Source organism: Trachemys scripta, chromosome 3, assembly GCF_013100865.1.
Source record: "Trachemys scripta elegans isolate TJP31775 chromosome 3, CAS_Tse_1.0, whole genome shotgun sequence".
NCBI classification, from domain to species: Eukaryota; Metazoa; Chordata; order Testudines; family Emydidae; genus Trachemys; species Trachemys scripta.
In genome coordinates this window covers 61,201,778-61,226,209 of record NC_048300.1, presented here as the reverse complement: position 1 = coordinate 61,226,209, position 24,432 = coordinate 61,201,778, and the positions used below count along the sequence as shown (strand labels likewise).

The 24,432-nt window shown below is 51.8% G+C and overlaps 1 protein-coding gene across 9 annotated transcripts in view; it reads left to right on the top strand.

Moving 5' to 3' along the window:
* The window catches only part of TJAP1 (tight junction associated protein 1), a 50,653-nt gene that overhangs the window by 22,520 nt on the left and 3,701 nt on the right, over nt 1-24,432 (top strand). For 5 of the 9 annotated variants that reach the window (XM_034764888.1, XM_034764885.1, XM_034764883.1 and 2 more), the window contains 9 exons: nt 8,217-8,295; nt 10,221-10,273; nt 13,203-13,361; nt 17,135-17,163; nt 18,900-19,061; nt 19,756-19,822; nt 20,247-20,276; nt 21,612-21,719; nt 22,922-23,005. In XM_034764888.1, the coding sequence (XP_034620779.1) occupies nt 13,236-13,361; nt 17,135-17,163; nt 18,900-19,061; nt 19,756-19,822; nt 20,247-20,276; nt 21,612-21,719; nt 22,922-23,005 (606 nt within the window). In that variant the 5' untranslated portion in view covers nt 8,217-8,295; nt 10,221-10,273; nt 13,203-13,235. Of the gene's footprint in view, nt 1-8,216; nt 8,296-8,568; nt 8,746-10,220; nt 10,274-13,202; nt 13,362-17,134; nt 17,164-18,899; nt 19,062-19,755; nt 19,823-20,246; nt 20,277-21,611; nt 21,720-22,921; nt 23,006-24,432 lie in introns of those variants that run through there. The other 4 variants (XM_034764886.1, XM_034764889.1, XM_034764887.1 and 1 more) reach the window with 4 other exon arrangements.

Genomic DNA, 24,432 nt, shown 5'->3' with positions numbered 1-24,432 from the left:
CTAGGAAGGAGGGCTGTGTAGCCTCATCCCAAGGAAAAGCTGAAGGGCTGGGGGAAGCTGGCCACAGTGCCAGGAAGGAAGGCTGTGGCCACCCTGTCCCAAAGGTGGAGATGTTTGAGCTCAGGAAGGAAAAGGCCCTGGGAAGGAGAAACCAGGCCGGCTTGTGGCTACAGGGAGCAGACAGCCCCATTATTTAGGGTTTCCGGAGCTAAAGAGTCCTGGGTAAAGGGTGGGTGTGGGTTCCCCCTATACTGCCACCCTGGATGGGGTGCAGCAACCCCTGCTGTTAAGGGGAGGAAGAAGGGACAAACCAGAGCCAGGAGTGCTGGAAGTTGACTCCAGGATGAGAAGGGTTGAAGACAGTTGTGTGCTTGACTCAGGTCTGAGACAGAAGATTGGGGTGTTCTTTTTGGACTTTGATTATCCTGGAAGGTGTGAACTTCTGTGACTTTGCCCTCTGGCTAAGTCCATCAACTGAACTGTCCTGAAAGCAGAGTCCCTAAAAAACCCAGGAGGGAAACTGAGGCAGGTTGACTGCAGTGCTGCTCCGCCAGGGGATGTGCTCCAGGATTGCACCCTGCTACAGTAACCTTACTGCTCTACCACTTACAAGGCAGGGGGAAAATTCTGTGCCTGCTCCAGCCCTTGGCCTGTGCTCTGAATCTGCTATGCCCAGAGTATATTTTAGAAAGCAGTCTCTTTTCCTCAGTCTCAATGTGTGGTGTGTAGAAAGTACTGCTCCCAGTAGGTCAGACTGCTGTGATCTGGGTGGCGCATTGAGGTTTTAGGTCCCAGCATGCAATGAACTGCACTAGTAGCACAGAAAGGAGTGGCCATGGACTGCGTTGTAGAAGTCTATGAGGAACACTTGGCCACCCTCTGATGTGGAGACCTCACAGAGACTTCCCTAGTGTTAAGGGGGAAACATTCCTGACTGGAGAGAGGTGTGGGTGCAAGTGGTGTGATAGTGGCCAACAGCTCCACTCCATTGGAAGGCTGGACAGCATCTCCACTCAGCCCATCAAGAACTATTGCTGGCTGTATATGTACCGAGTTTTCATAAGAGATGTCCAGGCTGGTTGGGAGGGAGACCCATCTCACTGTCCTTACGCAGCCCAGAAGTCTAGATTTTAGCTATGATACGTTGTATGCCATCTGTGTGCTCAATGCTGTACAGACCATAGAATTGCGCCAGTCTAACAAGCTTTCTAGGATGGCTAGCAGAGGGGATGGCTAAAGTTTCCATATAAATGTTTTTAAAGTATGATTTTCATATTGCCTAGGCAATATCCAGATTTCTAGCTTATTGGTGTTTGGTGTTTTTCTTACAAGGAAGATGAGGCTGCATTTTAGTTATCCCACCTGCTTTTGGAGAGAGCTTTTTCCTCCAGCGTGGAATCTGGAGAAAAGGAGAGACATTCCCATCATGCCAGAAATGGACCTTGCCATGTAAACTTTACAGCTGTTGTCATGGACATGCACATAATTGTTCAGATACAGATATAACTGTAAATCTACACAGAACAGCTAGGGCTGTACCATCCTCTGCCTCTCATGTCTCTGACCATCTGCTGGTGAAAGGGTAATTAAAACAAAAGAAGTCTTTCTGGGATGAAAGCCTAGAAGCAGAGAGAACTAAACTTGGTATAAATATCTCTCTCCTGCTAGGGGGGGGGTCAGAGTTGATGCTTTATTTTTGCTTGTTTGGGATCCCAGGGCATTTCTGACTCATTGCTCTGCAGCTCAATTATGTGCTTATACCATGCACACTTGCCCTTTCTCGTTTACCTTAGATTATGTAAAAAGAACAGGAGTACTTGTGGCACCTTAGAGATTAACAAATTTATTAGAGCATAAGCTTTCGTGGACTACAGCCCACTTCTTCGGATGCATAGATTATGTATTTTCTGGTTACAGGTGTGCATGTACACGTGTATTATTTGCCAAAAGCCCTACACTGATGCAACATTTCATCTGAATTTTAAATGAATTTCCTGAAGTAAATTCCAAAACAATTGTGGCTCTTCCCTTTTCCAAGCCAAACCTCATGGAAATGAGGGGTTTTCTTGAGGTAAAAGCACTGGATGAAACCATATTTGCAGTCCATTCCCAACTTTCCTATTGACTCACCTTGTGATTTTGTGGAAGCCTCTTCCATTCTTGGTGCCCCACTTTCCCTACCTATGAAATGGGGATAGTTCCTGGTGGGTAGAAATGGTGAACATGAATCTTTTAATGTTCAAGTGCTCAGGTAGGACGTGCTGCTGAAGTGCAAAACATGTGTCAGTCAGTGGTTAAAGACAAAACACTTAAAACATCAATCATCAAAAGTGAATGCAGCATTATTAGGGTTGAGATTTAAAAAAGAAACAGATCAGGAACTAGCCAAATATGGGTCCCCCCAGCAACTGTAACTCTTCCACTTGTGTACCTAAGTTGTGTTACACTGTGTGATCAAGGCTTCAAAATTCCCTCCAGAGCCACCAGCAATAGACTGGGCCACGTCCAGGTTTCTCTATGAAGCGGAGGACTGTATCTAGCCAGTGAATGACCAAAGTCAGGCTCGTTGGAGTGCCACAGCTCTGGAATGAAGCTGGCTGCTGCTAAGAGCAATTCTGTTTCTTGGCATTTGCTTTTGCCTTGGCCATGCAGTGCTTAGCACTTGGCAGCATCAGCATTGGACTTCAGGCTTCCACGGTATCGGTAGTGTTCACTTTGGGCGGGCATTGCTCCAAGCTGCTGTTTTTTTATGTGGGAGGGAAGAGTCTCCTTTAGCAGCCCCAGGTGATAAAAACAGATTTAAAATTTTTATTAAAGCTAATGTTAAAAATTACATGATACATAGATTAAGAAACGAGTGTCTGTACATCTGGGGATAGTGCTTAGATTATCCACAAATACAAAGTTTGTTTTTAAAAGTCATAAGATACATATAGTGCATAATTAGCAGTAACCCAAATTAAGGTGAATAGATTTAACAATACAGTTTAGATATTAGCATCCAAGTATTTGGGGACATCAGTCATTAAAAGTTATACAGAGAGTTGGTTGTGGAAAGCAAATATAGCAATGAATGAAGATTATCCCTCGGTAGTTGGGAATGTAAGGTAAGTTGTCCATTTAGAAAATACAATCCATCAGGGAAGTATTTCAGTTACTTTCCTGACTGCGCTTCTCATCGGCACTCCAGCTTATCCCTCCTGGTGTTGCCGGTGATGTGTTTTAGTATTACACAGAACACTAGTTCTGTGGTGCCTTCTCTGTAGTTGCAGAGCGTTCATGGATGGGGCTGTTGAGGTAGTGCATTACAGTGAATATGTAAAGACCCGGAGTATGGAGCATCCTTTAGTGTTGTGATAACTTATGTGCTAGAGGGTTATCTTAATGATCCTTTTGGTCTTCTGTATTGTTATGGGGTGAGTGGCTATAGGTTTCTCAGAGCATGCAAGACTGAGACACTAGATAGAGGGGTTGCTGATCTAGATTGCTGTGGATTATACAAGATTTAGTGAATGTTATGCTGCTTGAGGGAAAGATCAGGCAAAGCTTAACCTGTTCCTGGTTTGTCTGATTTAGTAGTTTATTTTGGATTCCATACTCCAGGAAAGCGGTTTACTGATTTCTTCTTTCTCCCTCCTCTTCCCCTCCTATGCCCACCCACACGGCACAAGAGCTGGCAGAGCACTGGGAAAGGGGATTCCTGCTTGTTAAATTTTCAGAAATGTTCACCCACGCTCCCACACCGCTCTCCAAACAGTTTGCTTGCTGCAGCTGTTCCCTCACTGCTCATTGAGAGAGAATTTAGAACAATGGCTCCCTAACTTCCCTCCTGTGTTTTGCCAGCACTTGCCCAGAGTACTAGGCCTCATAGCAACACTCACTTTATGCTGTCAGGGCCATCGCTGTTATCCTCTGGAACCTCTGACAGCTCAACTGCTCCCTGTGAACTATTCACTAAGGGAAATGTCTCCTTCAAGAGGCTTACGCCAAAACATCTAAGTGTCCCTGCCTTGCTGCTGTTGCTGCTTCAGCATGAGGCCTAACAATGATTCTTTAGCTCTGCCTGCAGAGAAGACATTTTAAAGATAGCACAGGTAAGAGGAGATTTGTTTGGGGGAGGGGATTAAAAAACGGGCATATGTGTGAGGGGAGGGAAAACAAATGTAAACTGGGAACTCGAGCAGAGAACTACTTGGCCAGCAGCCAGACCATCTTGTGAGATCTGAAGAGAGCACAGCCCAATCTAAGCAGGATTGTGCTGGTTCAGTATATGGGTGGGTTATCTTCAGTGAAAACCTTGTACAGCAGGGAGTGGTGCAAATAATTCAGTAGATGGCACTCTTTGAGCTAATGCTGAGTCTAACTATTAAAGATTCTTCAGTACTTTTATTAAAAAAAGAGAGAGAGGGAGAGTTGGAATGCTAGTTTTGGTATCCTGGCCAAATTTTAACTTGCCCCACTGACATTCTCTCTACATTTTGGTTGGGTATCAGGTTCTTTGCTTCCTGTCTTAACCTTTTGCTGTTCAGCTGTTAATCAGCTGTTGCATTCCACTCCAGAGGTGGCTGCCTGTCAGTGTTGGATGGTTGTAGGGGGTGTGCACTGTTGATCAGTTCAAGTTTATAAAAGGGTTTGGGATATAAGGTGCTGTACAAATTGATGATCAGTCAATGCAGTAAGTAATAGGATATGTTCCTGGTGAATGGAATATAGCTGAATTAGAAACCCTGTGATCTAGAAACAGCATATTATTGGAGGGGAATACTAATGATGCTCACTTTGTAATATGGTAACACCCTGGTAAATAGAAAGATCTGATGACTATATTCCTATCATATTTCTTTAAACAAATGCAACTGTTGTAATGATGGCTTTGTTTCTTATATTTACAAGGCAAGGGTTTGTAAACTTGTTAAAACGTAATAAATAAAAAGAAAACCTGTGATCTGTTTTGAGTGGGAGGGGATGAGGGGAATTGTGAGGGAGGTGTGATTCTGGTAACTTTACAAGGGGCTCTTCTGGGAAAACATTAGCTGGGCAGCCTATTCATGTTCCTGATCCTTCTTATACTCAGCAACAACAAAAGCTTTCAATCGGAGGGCTCTGTTGATCTCATTAACTTTGAAAAATGTTAACTATTAAGTAGCGCTCATTGCTTAATGGCCAGTCTGATCCCTTTGTTTTGATCCCTCTTGTGTAACCTATCACATGCTTGGAGCAATGTTGTCTACCTAGCTATCAAGATTTACTGATATGAAAGAGCAAGAAATGAGTGAAAATCCATGGAATTCCATCCTGATTCTGGGGAGACAGACAGTGTAACATTGTTAGTCCAACCTGTGTTGTGAGCATTAGGATACACAAAGACAGCATAGTAGGGATGCATGTTTCTGTGCTGAGAGCAACTAACCTTTACTATAGAGCAAAGCTACAAGCTACTTAGTAGCAGAATGAATCTTGAACCTAATTCTAGCTGGGATTCTCTGGTTGACTGAAGCGATTAGCCAGCTTCCAAAGAGAGCCTTCCTCTTTGGATGTTAAAACTTCCTGTAATTAATACCCTGCAGCCCTCTCTTGCTATGGCTGGACTGTTGGGGAACAGTCTGTGGTGATTGTTTTAGCCTCAGATCGGCTAATATAGTCTCCTGGTCAGGATCTCTTGATGAAATTCTAGCAGCTTGTCTGGTTGCTCCATTGTCTTGAGTATCAGCATCTACACAGACTCTCAGTCCCACTACTTGAGGCAGCTAGAGGCCACAACTGATAATATACCTGCAAGGCAGGGGGAGAGGACCTTCTGGCTCTCTTGCAGATGGGAAAGAGTTCATTTTCTATGATCTTAGTAGAGTGAAACTGTTGCACACCAGAGTTGGTATGTAACCAGATCAGTCACATCTCATTGGACTTGAATAAAAGATTCAGTCCAAAACAGAGTGAAACTGCTGGATTAACAGTAGTAACTAAGGCCTTGGCTACACTGGCGCTGTACAGCGCTGCAACTTGCTGCGCTCAGGGGTGTGAAAACGCCCCCCCCACCCCGAGCGCAGCGCTGTAAAGCGCCAGTGTAATCAGTGCCTGCAGCACTGCACGCTCGCTCGCAGTGCTGCAAGCTACTCCCCTCCGAGAGGTGGAGTACATACACACAGCGCTGTGAAGTCCCAAGTGTAGCCAAGCCTTAATGCATGGGACAGAGCAGCAGTGGTAGCTTTCATTGGTGTATCTTGAGTTCTGGGCTTTGCGGGGTACCCTAGTCCATTGGTGTCTGGCTGCCCCAGGAATGCTTCTCTAGTGAAGCGTTGTCTCAAGAGAAAACTGGATTGTGATCAGCATAGATGCTGGAGCCCCCTTGGTGTGACAGAGGGAGAACTACTAGCAGGGAACATTTCCTGGGAGTGTACCCCTTGACTCTGGAACTCTTTCCCAGTCCTCCCTCTTACCTGCCCCTTCTGAATTTGCTGGGCTTTAGAGTGTACTGCAAAGACTGTTCTTTTATTACTGGAGCTGGCAGCTGCATTGTCAGGAGTGGTGCTGATAGACCTTCTCGTGGCTCACATGCTCTATAAACACAAAGTTAATACAGTTCTGTGGAGCCTGCACAGTAAATGCAGGGAGCAGTTCCTCTTCCAATTCTCTGTTCTCAATCCATTCCTGATGAGGGCGGGGATCTTCCTCCTACCCCTTCCCAGGCCCAAATCATACATGACAGTCCTGGTTGACGAGAGAAGGACTGTGCAGTGAAGCTAATTGGCACTCCCCTATGCCCAGGGCAAGCGTTAGCTGCGGACACTGCACAGCATCATCATGGTGTGTCACTTGGGCAGATAGGAATGGGTTTGGGAGGAGGAAGGGAGCACCTGGAGTAGAAATGCAGCTAATGCTGGAAGCCAGGCATGGGGACCTTGTCACGTGTGAATTAGAACTTGGAGAATGGAGGCAGCTAGGATGATTTGGGTAGGAAGCAAAGCATGTTCCTTTCAGAGCCCTGGGTTCCCTCAGCCTGAAGGGGAAGAGGTGCATCCCCTCCCCCTTGTGTGCATGGGGGGGAGAGGGGAGAGAAGAGAACTATTCCCCAGCAGTTTGTATAAATAGAATGAATTGCTCTGTTACCCTGAAATCCTCTGCCCCTCTGAGTGTCGGGTGACCAGGCCCACCGCTGAATCTGATCACTGGGAGACTGTCTTGGAAGAATGGTAGCCCCATATGATCCTTCCCAGTGTGTTTGCATCTCTCAGTGGACTCTGACATGGGATCAGCATCATTGCAGACAGCAGCCCAGAAGAGGGGAGGGATTTAAATCTTGAGGAGCATTGCTTGCTGATGAGAGATAGTGAGGACAGATAAAAGGGACTGAGAGATTAAGTTTCCTATTGCAATACAGATCTAATTAGAGTGGCCAGAGACCTGGCTCGTAGCCACCTCCTTCTGTGGCTTCAGGCCAAAGCTGTGATGCTCTGGGTCTGACACACTTGGCTGCAGTATCAGGGCTGCACCTGAGATAAGGTTGCTGACAGCTTGGTGAGTATGGGGCAGAATCAGTTCATGCTGTGTGCCCAATTCTGGCTGTTATCTGCATGCCTTTCAGCAGTCCATCCTCCCCTCCCTCAGAACAAACAGACCCATGTGTCAGCCTGTGTTTCTATTCCACTCTGAACTGAGGCCTGTTTTAGAGCCGCTCCTCTGAATCCTCCCCTCTGATTTTGGAGAGCAAAGGGACAACCTAGATGATATGCCTGCAGGGCCCCAGCCGTATTGCTGGTGAAGGATTAGGAAAGTCCACTCACTCCCCCTCGGCTGCTATGGCAATTACTAACTTCTTAGAGTGAGAGAGGTTACACACACCGCACTGTATAGGAATAAAATTAAGGGAGGAGGTGCAACTCTGCAGTCATTCCTGGAGTCATCCTACCAAAAGCTGCTGCTGTACTGAGGGATGCATCAGGCCATTTAGGAATCCTGCGCCTGGTTTGGGGGGAGTGGAGTTCCCGGTCTGCCTGGAATTCCCTGCTCCGTGAGGGGATAGTTGGAAAGCCCTTCCCTTTCCAGGATACAGTGGAGGCAATGAGCCTGTTGCACTGTGAAATCCTGCCACAGGGAAGCTGCCTGAAGCTGCCGACTCCAGCCCTGGTGCATGGCTGTGGATTGGGGCACACGTGCATGTGAGTCCATATGTGATGCTGATAGGTGATTGACGCCGAGTTTCCTTTCTCGTGTTTCAGGAGCCGTTCAGAAGCTGCCAGATGCCACCAGGGGAGAGCTGACTTGGAGGCAGGCGGACAGGCACGTTGCTTTGGATCTGTGAGTCCTTGTTTTGAGGAACAGTTACTTGGGATAATGTGAATGTCAGAATGTCTCTGGACGTTGTTTCAGACTGTGGAGTGGGTTAGGAATTCAAGGTGGGGTTGTCCTCCTCCCACCCCTTGATGGGGTGAGAGTGAGGAATGGCAGAGGTGCTGGATACCAGGGAAGGGAGGAGGATAGTCACAGTGAGACCGAGGAATTGCTGGCTGAGACGGCCAGACCTTTAGCTTGTGCCTTCTGAACATCCCTGCAGTGGAGACCTCAGAAAGGACTCTCGTAGGCCATTCATAGCAGCTGTACCAGGTGAGACGGGAGGGAGCCTTCCTATGCCATACTGGTGGTAGTCATTTGGAGCTGTCGTCTGCCAGCAGTCACTGCCACAGCCAACCCAACAGGAGCTGCGCTGAGCACATCCCTGCTTGGAGTCCCCTATCTGTGGCCGAGTAGGTACGAGCTGTACTGAGCTGGCCTCTCTTGCTGTCTTGCAGCTGTGCTGGGGCACTGGGGAGGGGTAGCTATGCCATTGTGAAGCTGTTTTTCCTGTACTAGTTGAGGCCCAAGGACAGCACTGTAGTAGGGAACAGGGCCAGCCAGCTTGTTGGGGCTGGGCCAGTGCCAGGGGAATCTCTTAAACTTGTTTCAGCAGAGCTCTGCATAGTCGCTGTTGCCTGCCTGTTCCGTTCACCTTGTGTATGACTCTCCCTCTGCATGTGTACAAACGCTCCAGTCCTCACCTCCTCGGGCTGGGTGCCATGGAGAGGGAAAGGTCTGCAGCAGAGGTGTGTGGGGAAGAGAGGGCCCCATGGAATTTCTGTAGTGCCTGGGGCAGGCAAGGAAATGACTGTCTAGCTAGGTTCTTATCTGGCTCCCATCTCCAGAGTATCTCAATATGTTTTGTTGTGATGGTTGCATAACCTGGGCTCTGGCCTTCAGAGCAGGTGGGTGTCAGTCTCCTTATGTTTGTACCGTGTGTATTTGTCTGGGAGCACCTCACCTCAGAGACCCCTGTAGAGTAGGGAGGGCTTTGGAGCTGTGGTGACTGTTGCCAGAAGCCAGAGAACAGCATCTTGTGTGTCTAAACTGGAGTAGCTTGTTCTTCTTTCTAATACAGAGGCCATGGAGCCGATAGGTTCTAGTATGCAATACCCCCTCTTGATCTGAATAAGAATGTTAGGTGCCACCACTGCAACCACTAATGCTGGATACGTGCATTAGCTAAATGTTTCTGCTAAAATGCTGAGCAGGGAAATAGTTAACATGGCCAAATCCGTCATTGTGCAGAGTTCAGTGCTAATGTCCCACTGAGGCAAATGGGAAAATGTCACTCTCTTAAGGGCCCCATTGCTGCTAGTGGCTTGCTTTTGCCATCACCACAAGCAGGAGTGGGCCCTTAGAGTTATTGTTTTGGCTCTGGGAAAGGCAGTGCTGCACCAGGGTAACACTGGGAAGTTTTCTACCCACTCCAAAGGACTAGAAATGTACCTTCAACATCAAAGTGTAGATTCTTCTGCACTGCTTTTGCGGCATCACAGGGGATATGGGGCTTCCTGCCTGGGAAGATTCTGGACTGTGGCGGAGGAGGGCCTGCCACTTCAGAAACGTATATTTGTTTTATTTTAAAATAGCGTTGTGACTGGGCGGTAGCGAGGGCTCTCAAAGCCTGGGGACTGGGGACCACGGGGTGCCCAGCGTCCTCTGGCAGTCCCTGCTCTGACTGCTGAGTATGAGCCTCGAAGCAGGAGTTCCCACTGGGCTCACAGATGGGGACCAGTTCTCTCCCCATCACATGGTCCCCCACAGACACATGAGAGCAGAGCATTAGGAGTGCTGCAGCCAGGCACAGACACCCACGTTTGGTTGGGCTGGGGCACTCAAGTGGTTTCTAGGGGGGGTTGTTAAATTCTTTGTGTTCTCACCTGTAGGGCATCTGAGTGAGTGTCCCCCTACATGAGACTTCAGCTCTGAGCGCAGGCTGGTAAGTGCTCCACCCATCATGAGCTACAAAGATTGCTGTAGGGTAACACCTACACAAGCACATGTCCATGCTTCCTAGCTGTGGGAGGAGGTAACAAGAGACCCCTCTGTCACCTAGCTGCTGCGTGGCTAACATGAGCTGCCATTGAGTCAGGACTTAGCACCTCTCTCTGAGGAGAAGGAATGCCCTTCCAGCAAGGCAGGTCTATCGCCCAGCTGATGTACCTCAGCTCCTGCAATGAGCAGCAGATGGAGCAGGCCCCAGTGGTTACCTCCCGGCAGTGTTAGTGTTTGTCTTGCAGAGTAGCACCCAGGGGCTCTAGTCAGGACTGGGGCCCGTTGTGCTGGGTGCTGTGCATATTCAAAGGTGCGCCTGGTTCCTGTCCCAAAGAGGGGTGGGCAAAATACGGCCTGTCTAACATTTCTGTCCTCACAATCTCCGGAAAGTCCCGCAGCGCAGCAAGGTGCTCAGGCAGGCTGCTGCTCCAGGAAGCGGCTGGCTGCTGCTGGCATGTCTCTGCATGCCCCTGGTGGGGGGAGGCGGCTCCGTTTGCTGCCCCTGCCCACAGCTCCCTTTGGCGGAAACCGGTCAATGGGAGCTGTGGGGGCAGTGCTTGTGGGCACGGGCAGCGCATGGAGACCCGCTGTTGCCTCCCCCCAAGGGGTGTGCAGAGACATGCCAGCAGCCAGCTGCTTCTGGGAGCGGTGTGGGACCACGGCATGCAGGCAGCCTGCCTGAGCCCTGCTGCGCTGCCGACTGGGAGCCGCCTGTGGTAAGCACCGCCTGGCCAGAGCCTGCATCTCACATCCCTTCCTGCACCCGAAGATGCTGCACCAGCCCAGACCTCCCTCCTGCACCCAAACTCCCTCCCAGACCCCGCACCCGCTCCTGCATCCTCAGTTTTTGCACAAATTATTTTATTACGTAGCACTGCAGTGGACGGGTTGAATTTAAAAATTTCATTAATATAGTAGAAATATGCGGCTTGTGATGACTTACCAAAATTTGTGGAGTGGCCTCCCTGCAAAAATTATTGCCCACCCCTGCTCTAGAAAGACAAGTGATGCCCAGGTGGCAAGGGAGAGGGATACAGAGTGTGTGTTTCTACACATTCTATACCTTAGACTTGCTCTTCAGAACTATTAGAAATTGTCTCATCTGTCCTCATCTGCCCCATAACCTGTCCTTTCCCAGGGCATTGCAGCAAAGGTGAGCTCCAAGGATTTGATAGAAGAAGGGGTAGTGGCCTTACAGATCAGTTCAAAGAGGGCATTCCAGGCATATGAGAGGACTTGTGGGAACTTCTGTGTTTGGCAAAGCAGAGCGTGACACAACAAGAGATGATTGTTGTTTATATAATGGCTAGAAAGCTCAACAGGGACAGGGCTCCATTGTGCTAGGCACTGTACAGGCAAGGAACGCGCACAGTCCTTACCCCAGAGAGCTGGGAATCTAGGTGTCAGACAGGACACAACCGAGTACTAGTGGGGACGTACAAATGAAGAGAACGGTTGTGCACTGTGTGTTCTTGGGGCTGCAGGCTAGGAACCCTGTTTTCAGGCAGGGAGGGACACAGTGAGCATTGCAGAGATGATTAGGAACAGGAAGTCTTCAAGCCATGAACTAATGGTCTCTGCTTTCCCTATGGCGGGGGAATGATGCTGTGAAAGGAACCAGGCTGGGAGAGCTCCTGCCCCGGTAGAGCAGCTCCTGTGTACGAGGGAGAGGGTTTAGTCTGAATTCAGGGGAGCTGGAGAGATGCCACACAAGTGCTGAGGGAAGGGGAAGTGCACGGGCACAGAGCAGCGTTAGATTATCAGCGCTGGGAGACTAAGGCAAGGAGAAGGACAGCCGATGAGGGTGGGAAAAGGGAGGCTGTTTTTGAGCGTAGCGGTAGCTGTGTTACCTACCCCAGTACACGAAGGCCCTTGGCATTGGAAACAACAGCAGGCACCTTCATTGCTGGGTGGCCTGTGGCACACCTCACTCCGTGTCTTGTGCTTACTGAAATGGTGCAAACCCTGGAGGGCAGCAAGAGCTTTCCTGAGCTCTGCCCTCCACTGCAATCACCTCTAAATGGCCGGAAGCAGAAGCCCCTTCCGTGTCCACAGAGAACCGTTGTAGTTCTGCCCGTGTCTCTGCCCCATTTGAGATACTGCACCACTTCTCCTGAAGCGTGGGAGTCTGAGCCTGCCATAGGTAGGAGGGATGGGAGGTGACTGATCTGGCCTTCCTTATAGTGCTACTGCTGAGCATAGCATAATCCAGCCTCTTGCCCGAAGGCTGGGTAGCGTCACGCACCCCAGCTGCCATCTCATGCCTTGATGGTGCCTTATATTTGTTTTTCTCTCTGCTGAGAGTCACAGCTCCCCAAATCCCCAACACGTTCCGCTCAAGACACCCAGGAACAATCTGGCTTTAACTAGTGCAAGCCAAGGACTCCTTGGCTCTGGCTGTGCATTTAATGACTGCAGCCCCCTTCCATGTAGCCCCTCTTGGCAGTGACAGTGCGAGATCAATAGCTCCTGCCCTGACCGTCGCTGCTGCCTGTAAGGCTTGCAGTTTCCATATTAGAAAAGGCCTTTCCTAAAGAGCCCAATCAATATGCTGCTCTGAGGCCTGTTCTCGTTTACTATATATAATCTGGACACGCTGTACGTGAGTGTGCGCGCGCGGCGGGGGGGCGATGTGCCAACTCTCTGTTCGCACTGGCTGGGAGAAGGACACAGCTAAATTCTTCTCTGTCCCCCTTTCCTGCTGCGGCTGCTGCTCCAGGATCCAGGGCAGCCAGCGCCTCCTACTCTGTCAGCACTTTGGATGGGGAGCTGCTGGGGAGCATAGGGTATTTGATCTCCTTCTGCTGGGAAGCCCTCGGGGCTGGCTGGGGCACTGGTGACCCTCTTCTCTCTGCCCTTTCTGCTTTTGGCAGGTGACCCGTTGTCGCACCCAAGCAGGAGGGAGGATGACGAGCACAGCTCCATCCAAGAAGCCTTACCGCAAGGCACCGCCACAGCACCGCGAGATCCGCCATGATCTGCCCATCCTTCGAGACGACCAAGACGGCGTGATTTTGGCCGAGCAGAGTCAGGTAACGGATAACCGGGCGGCTAAGGGCCTGGCGCCGTTACGCCAGCAGGCGGGGTTTAGTTACGCCGAGGCAGGCCAGCTCAAACAGGTGGATGGGTTTGAGGTGCGCAACCTTAACTTTTCCTCCTCCTGGTCCCTGGAGTCGAGCAGTGACAAGGAGGTAGCAGGGTGCCGAGCGGAGCTGAACCTGAAGAGCCGGACTCTGTCACCTGTGCTGCCGCACAGCGGGAAGGCAGGGAGGCGGAGCGGGAAGCACTGCCGGCACCCTAGCCGGGGGCGTCTCAGCAAGTTCATGAGCCGCAGTGTGGAGACGGTTGTGGTATCTGGAGACGAAGGCCGGAGGCCCACCTGCTCTTTCAAGAGCAGGAGTCTGGAACGCTCCCTCATGTTCAAAGAGCCTGCTGAGGTCCTAGCTCCCAGGAAGTTCCAGGTCTCTGCCACCCATCTGCCTCTCAAAGGGATCCTGAAGCAAACAGGCATGCTAGAAGTGCGCCCCGAGAGCCTGCGCAAGTCCCGCTCGGTGGAGACGCTGGCCCATGGCCGCAGCTCTCGCAAGTACAGTGACCCTCAGCTGTGCCTCAGCCGGAGGGAGAGACGCTCTCTGGAGCGCAGCAGCAGCACTGCCGATGCTATCAAGCGGCAGGAGAAGGTCACTGAGGAGAAGCTGCAGTTCTCCAAGTTCCTGGATGAGATCACCCACCGCGTGCTGAGCCCTGTCCACCTGCAATCCCTGGGGGAGGGCAGAGCTGGAGGGGGAGGCCAGGATTCTCCTTCCTCACCAAGAGGCTCCACTCCAGAAGGTCAGAAGGAAAGCCAGCCTGAGGGGGCCAAGCGAGCAGCTGAGAAGAGCCACCGCCTGAGCAGGAGAAAGGCAGATAAGAAGCGTGAGGGTCTGGAAATGGCTTCCTGCCGGAGGAAGCCCCCTGAGGAGGCTGAGAGGGCCCCCAGGCTGAGGAGAAAGCCCATCCTGGTGAGGAAGGACAGCAAGGAAAAGTTCCTCTCCATGGAGAGACAGGTAGTGGATCTGTGCCAGTATGAGCTGCAGCAGCTGGCAGAGCTGGGTTTGGCAGGGGTGTCCTCTGAGCAGCAGCAGCAACTGCTGCCTTCATGGAAAACCATTCAGGAGGGAGGAAGGGACAGAGAGAGGGACCGAAGCAAGCACCAATTGCAGCAAGTACGGCCTCAGCATCTTGGCACCAAACCTGGCCAGAAGCCAATGACAGAGCCAGGCTACCTAGAGAGCGCATCCTTCTCCCCTCCGACACACTGGAGCCAGGAGGAGGGCACTGCCTCACCTAGAACCTCCCCTTCCTTCAGCCTAGCACTAAACAAGGTAGGTGCCAGAGTCCTGGAGCCCAGGCCCCTCACCCAGGATGGGGACAGAGGTCTCCGAAAGGCCACGCCCACCCCCCTCGGCTCCCAGAGGTGCCCTTAGTGCTGACGTGGGGAGTGAGAGGCAGGGCTTTTGTGTCTGGACTCTCATCTCATCCATTTGGATGTTGATCTATGGAATGTGGAGTCTCCATTGCTCCAGGGAGGCCTGGCCAAGCGACTTTGACCTCCCAAGTGGTGTGAGGGGCTCTCTGAGGTTCACTTAGGGTGCAGTCTTCATCCCAGCCCCCCTCACACCAATCCCCATTGTTCCCCACTGGGAGGCTCCTCCTGAACTGGCTGTTAGGGGTCCCCAAGAGCAAAATTCTGAGACTTCAGTGGGGACAGAGCATCACCTGCGTGACTCTCCAGACCTAGCCCATCTGTGCTCCACACACACACATGGTTCTAATGCCTCTTGAACCTCCAGCCTCCCCGCTAGCCTGTTTGGTGGCAGATCCTGCTCCTTGGTTGTGTTGCTCCCAGCTGTGACTCAGGTGGAGTGTCTCTGTTCAAAGGGGAGAAGGGAACAGCTGCCCCTTGGAGTTGTTAGCCATAAAAGCAGCAGCTGGTGCCTCTTTCCCCATTGCAGGCTTGTCTACCTTCCGGGGTTTAGAATCTGCCTAGCAGACTGCAGGGTACCAGTGTGCAAGATGACCAGATAGCAAGTGTGAAAAATCGGGATGGGGGTAGGGGGGTAATAGGAGCCTATGTAAGAGAGAGCCCCAAATATTGGGACTGTCCCTATAAAATCGGGACATCTGGTCACCATACAGTGTGCAGAGCTGGACACAGCGGGATGGTCTAGTGCCCGATGGGGGCCTTTGAATCCTCCTAGTGCTTTAAGATATGTGCCCCACATGGCTGGATACGCTGGTAAATCAGACCCATGTTTATGTGAGAAGTCCCTTGTCTATTGAGGTAGAGTCCTTGTCTGGAAGAGCTGCCAACCCCTCCCCTTCCATCCACCCAGCGGGCTCCTGGGACATCGACTCATTTAAACAGGAATCACCCATCTCCTGGCCTGATACTTGTGCACCTGTTTGCCTAGTATCAGCTGGAGTCCTCAGAGGTGAGGCAGTTGCAGGGTGGTGATGCTGAGTATGGTATGAGTTAATACAGTGCACTTGGGACTGGGACAGTATCAGGCTGTGTGCAGTTAGTGCTGGGGACATAGCATGTGTAGTGCAGCTAGAGCTGTGGGGCCACCCTGTACAGGGTGGGCCAGTGCAGTGCACTCTAGGCTGTTGGGAGCAGGAAATGGCCCCACTGTGCATTAGGCCCATGATTGGGCTGGCTTCTATACCATGTTATTGCTAGCACTGAATCTCTTCCAAGGAAATCTCTGTGGTAGGGTCCCATGCGTGGACCTTGTATGTCTCTTAATATGCACCTTTTGAAGCGCAGTGTCGTCTTTGGGGATCTGAGTGCTTTGCTTAGCTAAGGCTCCATCCAGTATGTCCCAAAGCTGCTCCTTCAAGTCATTGAGAACAATCTGGGATTTCCAAAGAGAAATCTCCAGCTTCCTGGGTTAGCCTCCTCTTCCCAGAAAGGGCCATTCCTTCTAGCACGAACTGGCTCTGAAGATGGAATTCTCCTCCCAGCCACAAGTGAGGCATGTTGAGAGGCAGCCGCTGTCACCTGGATAGCACATCAAATGCACCAAATGGGAAGGCTAAGCTGCTCCTACCCACTCCCCTGTCCCTGCCTATGTGCAGGAGCTCTGGTGTGGGGTGCCTGCTGGAGAGGTGCAGGTGACTTGCTCCCAGCACTGTAGGCCCTTCTGTCAGGCTGTTTGGCCTTCAGCATGTTGCCTGTTGTTTTTGTGTCCACGTTTACCCAGGAGCCTTGTTCCAAGAGTTGAGCACAGAGGAACCCTCATCTGGGCCTACCTGGGTGAAGCAAATGGAAAAGGTGCTTCCCAGTTCCTCAGCCACTTAGAGCAGTTCTTTCATTATCTCCAGGGGTGCTACCACCACCACCACAGTGAAGGGTTCATAGGTTTGTGTATGCAGGTCCATGAGACTCCCATCCTCACCACCCAGACATTGTGGAGCTGCTGAAGGTTGAGGCAACAGCTGTGGGGTGATGACTGCAGGGTCCCTGAACTTGTAGCACAGCAGGAAAGAAGTTGCAGGCTGTCTGTGAAAGTCTCTGGTTTAACCTAGACTGCTACTGACCCTGAAATAAACCATGTGGTCTGTCTTGATATTGACTAGTTTGAGAAGCAATGTCTGAGCAGTGCATGTAGAGTTCAGTTTTGCTAGCTATGCATGACATGGCCTGCCCAGAGCTGTCGGGGACGTGGGAGGAGTTCACCTCTCAATATCTTGCCCTTTGGTACTTGCTTGAGTCTGACATCTTTTCTGAGAGGTTCTGACAGCTGTTTTCTTCTCACCACAGGAGCCCTTGACGGATGCAGAAAGGATGAAGTAAGTGTCCTGTTCCCTTCTCATGCTCCAATCTCACTGCAGCTATGTGTGTGCTGATTCCCACCTCCCATTATCCAGCTTCCTCCATACTGCTTAGCCCTTTGAATCTGCATGATGGGTTTCCCTTCTGTTGAGAAGCTAGGCCTGTTTGGAGAGACTGGGGCAGGTGTCTCTCTGTTCTGCTCCCACTTGCCAAGTTTCGCTGTGGTTCTCTGCATTCCCTGAAAGGACAGTTGCAGAGCTGCTGTGCAGACGGGATGCCTTTAGGAGACCCATCTCAGGGTTCCTTTAATGCTGTTACAGTTTGAGGTGGTGGGGCAAACACACCTGATTCAAAACATCTATTCTTCACCATCAAAGGGAGAAAAATTCAAAGCACTACCATTTTGGTGTGACCCACTGTAGTGTGTGAGCTCCCACTGCTGACTGTGAATGAAAACTTGCTGCACAGCCAGAAACTAGCAGGAGGCAGCTCTGTGGATCTCACTCCCCTCAAAATCCCAAGTGAAGAACAAACTGACGCAGCTAGAGAGAGGCTGTATTTTCTAGGTTTCTCTGAACAGCTGAGCACAGTGAAAGCACACATGTAGGAGTGAGTGTCTCTCACACAGCCCTTTGAGTGAGTGTCTCTTTGTTTGAGGGGAACACAGCACTTAGTGTTATAATGGGGCCTGCTGGAGGCTGCCACGGCATCTCCCCATATCGTGTATGCTGCCCATGCCTCCCTCCACAGCCCGAGCTCCTCACACCAGCTGCACTTGCTGGCCCAGCAATTGCAGGAACTCCTGCTCTACTGTATGGTTAGGGTTATGGTTGGGGCTGGGGATTTGCGATGCCTCTTTCATGTCCAACTGCTGCAGTATGGACTGGGATAAATTATTGAGTGGGTTTCATTTTCCAGGGAGGGACACCTAAGCTGTACAGCCCATTTGGCTAGTGGACTTTATCCAAATGCTGTAACCTGAGAGGGAGCTGGTGACATGGATAGCGGGGCTGCTGTACGCTTCTCTGCCCCTGTTCCAAGAGTAGAGAGCAACCTGTGCTGCCAGGAAGCAAGGGCTTGAATTTCTCGTCTCCTCAGCTGCGCAGACACGTCTTTCGCTGCATTTGACCCTCCTGCCAGTTTAGTTTGTTGCTACAGGCACTGACAGCTCATAAAGATAAAACCCACGGCATGAGCAACAGCAACCTAGGGTAGGAGGGGCTCTGCAACTGCCCCCAAACTCCGTCCGTGCATCTCACTCCTGTCCTCTTCAGCATCCCCCACTAGTCCACTTCTGCTCCCCCCAGTTCTGCCAATGCCCCATATTCTTGACCTGCAGAGCCTCCTCCCAAAGTCCTTGTCCTGGGGCATGGAACAATAATTGAGAGTCCAGAGGAGCAACTGAGTCCTCCGTGGGCAGTGTATGCACACAGCCACTTTTCAGACACCATGATGTCCCGTTGTGAGTGTGAGAGGAGGGATGAGATCTGAGCCTAAAGAATCCCTTCCATTCACAGGGGAGGTCTGTGTGTGAAATGCCCGTGTGCTCCCCAACAGCAAAGCTGGAAAGGGGATGGGGGCCATTAGCACCTGTTTGGATGGTGCCACCAGAACCACCTGGAAGCATCATCAGTGTCTATATGGGGTCTCTGCTTCTCAGGGCCCTGAAGTGAGCTTAGATGCTGGTGTCTGCACTGAGGCCGGCAGCCCCCATCGCTTACTGAGTGGAGCATTGTTGCTCTGTGTGCCTCAGGCTGCTGCAGCATGAGAACGAGGAGCTGCGCCGGCGGCTGGCCTATGTCACTAACAAGATGGAGGCGATGGAAAGGGAGCTGGAGTCCGGCCAGGACTACCTGGAGCTGGAACTGGGCCAGAACCGCGAAGAGCTGGAGAAATTCAAGGACAAATTCCGCAGGTATGGCAAACACCAGAGGGGAGGATGTTGCTGCGGGGAGACAGGGTACCTCTGTCTAGGGACGCACTTGGCTGGCTGGTGAAGGCGGAGCCTATGTTGTGTTAACCTGGGGCATGCGGTATGGGGAGATAAGGAGAGTTACAGATAAAGCTCAGCACCCATTGTAACCAACTCTGGGGAGGAGCACAGCAATGCTACCCAGCAGTTTAAGGCAGGAAATGGAGAATTCTTTATCTGTTTGAATAGTACAGAGGCAGAATGAAATTGTCTGAGCTGGAATTTAGCCGGGGTTAATACCCTGACAAATGCAAAGGGCAATCAGTGTCTGTAGCTGGCTGGGTTCTCTGTTTTATGTCTCATCTGAAAGGCAGCACCTTAGTTAGAACAGCACTCCCTACCACCACATTTGAGCCCAGTGCTATAGAGTGCCCACACCACTTCCTGCAACAGCCTGCTTTTTCCTTGGGGGGTGTCCCATCCAAATACCTACCCGGTCTAGCTTGAGAGCTGAAGGGGATCACAGCCTCCGAGAGAGAGAGAGACAATCGGGGCAAAGAGTTAACATGTCGGTATGCTCTGCAGCAAGCAGTCTTTCCTGGTGTGTGAGAGGCAGCTCTCGCCTTCCAGGCTATCAAGAGGACTTGAGTTGATGGCCTGGATTCGTTTTCACTTGGACATTCGTGCCTCTGTTTAGGTTACAGAACAGCTACACTGCTTCACAGAGAACCAATCAGGACCTGGAGGAGAAGCTGCATACCCTGGTAACTGACCTGCTGAGCCTCTGGGGAGAGGAAGTGGGGGAATTCTGTGTGTTGGGCCGGAGGGAAGGGACCCTGGCTTACAGGGCAGGCATTGTAGCAGCTCATGGGGGAGGTTCTGGCCAAGATCCTCCCCAGGCCTAGCCTGTTGTCCTGAACTGGGTACTTTGCTGAGTCCCCACTTTATCATGCACCGGAGCTTGGTTTCCCCACAATGTAATTGTCATGTTGCACCAACCTCTTTGAAAGGTGCCAGGGATGTGTTGCTCCCTGGAGACTCCCGGGGGAATGGGGCTGTTGGAGCGGAGCCAGCATGTGTGTGTATTGTGTGCATTCATAACACTCATGGCTGTTTCTTTTCTCTCCCTCCCTCTCTCTCTCCTCCCCATGCTGCCGCTGGCACACTCTGGGCGCACTCACCTCTCAGGCCTCTCTCAGCCAAAGCTGGATTTTTGCAGTTGCGTCTTTTCGTTTGTGTGGTTTTTTTCTTTCTCCTCTTCACATGTCTCAGCCTGTCATTTTCATTGTCAGTCACACATTACTTTGCCCACTTGCACCATCCTCGACTGAGGGGCCCCAAACCTCGTCCAGCCAAGGGCTCCACCTCTACTGAACAAAACAGCTGTCCGCAGAGACGACTGGTCCTAGCACGCAGTGCTCCAGCCAAATGTGAGCATTTGCTTCTGATCCAAATGGAGCATTGCCTGCTAGGAAGCATAGTGCCCACAGGTTCCAACACTTGTGTTATGGGTGTGGGCGGTTGTGAACCCATTTGGCCTACCTGTACTGTAAGTAAACAGACGTTTGTTCTAGTCATCATCATTCACCTGCCCATAATAGAGAATGCAGGGTCGGTTCTCGCCCTTGGCACTAGGAGCTTTCGGTGTTAATATTATTTATGCAATTGCCAAAAAGTCAATCCATGTTTCGGAAATGCCCCGTTCCTGCATGTGTCACCGCCTATCGCACTGGGCCCTGCTACCACCACTGGTCCACAAATGGGCCCTGTTAGTCACAGGCTGAGAGCAGATTCTGGGGCTTCTGTGGCCCTGAGGACTTGGGACAGGTAGAGGAGCTGGATCGGGAGCTCTGAGCTGTTGCCCCCTCACTGCTATTAGCTTTCATGTCTATTTCCCCTGAGCAGGACCCATTGGAAGTCCAGTGAGGAAATGTTCCCCTTTGGGAACAGAATTAACCAAGATGAAACTGCACAGACAGGTCCTTTCACACCAGGGCAAGCCCCAGAGTCTTCTTGATGCTGAGTCAACTTCTGCTGTATCTATCCTTGACTCCCATGCCTCTCTGAGCAACAGCTTCCTGTTGCCATGGTGGAGAGGATTGGCTGTCACAAACCCCAGTGATCTATGCTGCTGGTGAAAGGTGTTGGATTGGGAGGGATTGAATCCTTTGTGTATCTCCAGAGAAGCACCAGTGCAAGCTTCTTCCCCGGTGCCAGTGTGGTCCACTTGTGACTCTAAATCTGAGAGGGAGTTCAGTCTCTGCATGCTACCGCTGCAGGAAGGGTAGGAAGAGCAGCTGGGCCGCAAAGGATCAAACTCACTTCAGTAACTAACAAACATGGCAAGAATTCTGAGCAGCCAGCATAGGGTGGCTGGCTTCATGTGCTGTCAGAGACCCTCCCTCTGTGAAGAGCTGAGGCTGTTACCTGTCTGTCTGGAAGGTTTTAATTCCAAGCTGAACGCGTTTGTGTGCTATGCAGGGGGCTAGGTGGGGCGAGAGGCCAGGCCAGCCTGTTCCGGTGGGATTTACGCCTTGTGTTCCTGTGCCGCAGATAAAAAAGGCTGAGATGGACCGGAAGACCCTGGACTGGGAGATTGTGGAGCTCACTAACAAGCTGCTAGATGCCAAAACTACCATCAATAAACTTGAGGAGCTCAATGTAAGTGTCCAGTCCACAGCCTGTCTGCTCAACGTGGGGAAATGAGTGGTAGAATTTTCATGGCTGATCACGTAAGGTCTGGTCTATAACGTCCTTACTAATGAATGGGGAGAGGCAAGCAGCACATGGCTGACATTCATCATGGCCAAGGCTAAGGTTTTTTCTCACAGATATTTTTAGTAAAAGTCATGGACAGGTCATGGGAAATAAAAATTCACGGCAGCCTGTGACCTGTCCTGACTTTCACTAAAAATATCCCTGACACAAGGGGTAGGTGGGTCCAGTACCCACTGCTGCTGGGGCTCCCGGGTCCCCCACTGCTGCAGTGCAGGGTCCCTCTGCCCCTGGGGCTGGTAGCTACAGGGTCCCCCAGCCACTGGCTTCAGCTGTGGGGAGTCCCCGCTGCCTGCCGCGGCTGGACAGCTGTGCGGGGTACCGCTGCCCACCCACCAGGGCTGGGAGCTCCAACCCCAGGGCAGAAAATGTCACAGAGGTCAATGGCAGTCACAGATTCCATGACCTCCGTGACATAATTGTAGTCTTAATCATGACTGAAATTGTGGGGAGCCGAGGGCGCCAGTGAGGACAGATAAATAATAGAGAGGTGAAGCAGGAAATAGCAGCATAACCTTTGACTTGCGTCCTAGAAGCTGAGAGGAGAGCAAATGCAATCTGAGCTTGCCGTGTGTAGTGCAGCGAAAAAGACCCACCTGAGTTTGGGCTGCAAAACTAAAGGCTGAGCAGCCCAGAGCTGGGAGAGGGATGGTCCCTCCATGCAGCTTTGGTTACCACAGCGCCTGGGATCTTGCACTTGATTCTGGGCACCTTGTTAATGCTGGCAGGAGTTTAGGCACTGAACTCTCCAGTTTGGCTGACAGCACCAGGTGGTGGGGGAGGGGTACAGACCTTCAGATATTTGAAGGGTGTCGGGCCCAAAGAGGGGGAGAAGCTAATTGAGGGGCTGAAATGGAGAGGAGCATGTCAGCCGAGTGGCCAAGAGAGGTACTGGCCTGCGAAGGAGCCTCCCCAGGGGAGTGGTGGAAGCCCCATGGTGTGGGATGGCTGACCTCCCCTTCCCCATGTGAGGGAGGTGTCTGCTCGGGCTGGAGCTGGGGCCTGTGTGTGTGTGTGTGTGTGTGTGTGTGTGTGTACACATGAGGTGAGGCCAGTGTGACCCCTATCCCCGTGTGTTCTCTTGGCAGGAGCGTTATCGGCAGGACTGTAACCTCGCAGTGCAGCTGCTCAAGTGCAACAAGTCCCACTTCAGGAACCACAAGTTTGCTGATGTGAGTAGCAGCTCTGCTGCAGGGTGGTGGAGGGGCTCACAGCTGCTCTGTGCCCAGCCCTTACTCCATGCCTGGTCACTCTCCTCTGCAGGTGGGGGAGGGGAAGCTGCCTTGTGTCCCAGTGACCCCTCCCTCCCCTGAGCATCAGGCAAAGGTGTAAGGAGCTCCCAGCCCTCTGTGCAAGGCCTCTGCCTGCTCCTCTTTCAGGCTGGCTCCATTTCACGTCTCAGTCGGGGACTGTTATAAAAAGAGCCTTGAGCTGCCTTTCCAAGGGAGGGAGTGTGGTCTACAGCACAATAGCCTTGAATCCGATAGCCTGTCAGGTGCCTGAAGGCAGCTGGCAGAGGAGCAGGCCTCTCGCTGACCCTTTTGTCTTCTCCCCCTTCGCACTTGGCCATGTGCAAGGCCCGTCCTGCCTACTGAGGGGCCAGATGAACCAGGATGCAGTTGGTCTGGCTCACTGACGCGGCTACCTGTGCCAGTGTTCCCACTCTGTGTGCCCTGGCCCCACCTGTCTGACCGCAGGATCCCTCTTGCAGCAGCCTGTGCCATGGCTCGGGGCCCTGGGAATTTCAAGAGGGGGTCCACAAAGCCCAACTCTAATCTTCCACTGTGGTGCTTGTGTGGCCAGTCAAAGGGCAGCATGGTATTTAACAGGCAGGGTGGAATCGACCTGCTTGCCTGGCTGGCAGTGGCAGGTCCGTGCTCACCCCAGTCCTGCAGCCAGTTTACCCTGGACTTAAGGGGGCTGCCCCCAGGGTGCAGTGAAATGTTTGGCATGCCCTGCGTGTTACTATTCTGGTGTTGAGAGCTCTGAACCAGCAGCTAAACCCTCACTGAGGGGTGGGGATCACCAAGGCCCTGTCCCAGCTGCTGATGCCTCAGTGAGGCAGCTGGACCAGGCGGGGGGAGTCAGCAAGTGCTAGGACAGTCATCGATACTGATCCCAGGGCTGGCTGCCAAGGCAGTGGGGCTGTAATTACTGTGCACTCCCTGGGAGCTGCAGATTCTGCCAGTGGGGGCTGTTCAGTCACTTCTACGCAACCACCAGCTGATTTTCCACTGATCAATAGCCCCTTTGCTTAGCACACACCAGCTAGGCCTCCTCTCCACTCTTTAAGCTATAGGGCTGAAGCCCGTGAGCAGTCTTCCCTTGCTCCCTCTCCCAAATGGGGCCCATTGGTCAGGCTTGGGGCAGGCTCCCATGTGCTCTGAGAGCAGCAGCATCCTGCAGCCAGAAGTTAGAGCTGGGAAAGCTCTGCTAACTCCTGTGGGGCAGGCCTGTTTTGAGGGTGGGGAGGGCAGCATGTATGTCATTGGCTGGGCCATGCCCAGGTGGTGGGGAGCAGATGAGTATGTTAGGGGGTAGGCAAGTGTGGGGTGTTTGCTAGGGCTGGGTGGAGCAGGCAGCATATTGGAGTCTCCCA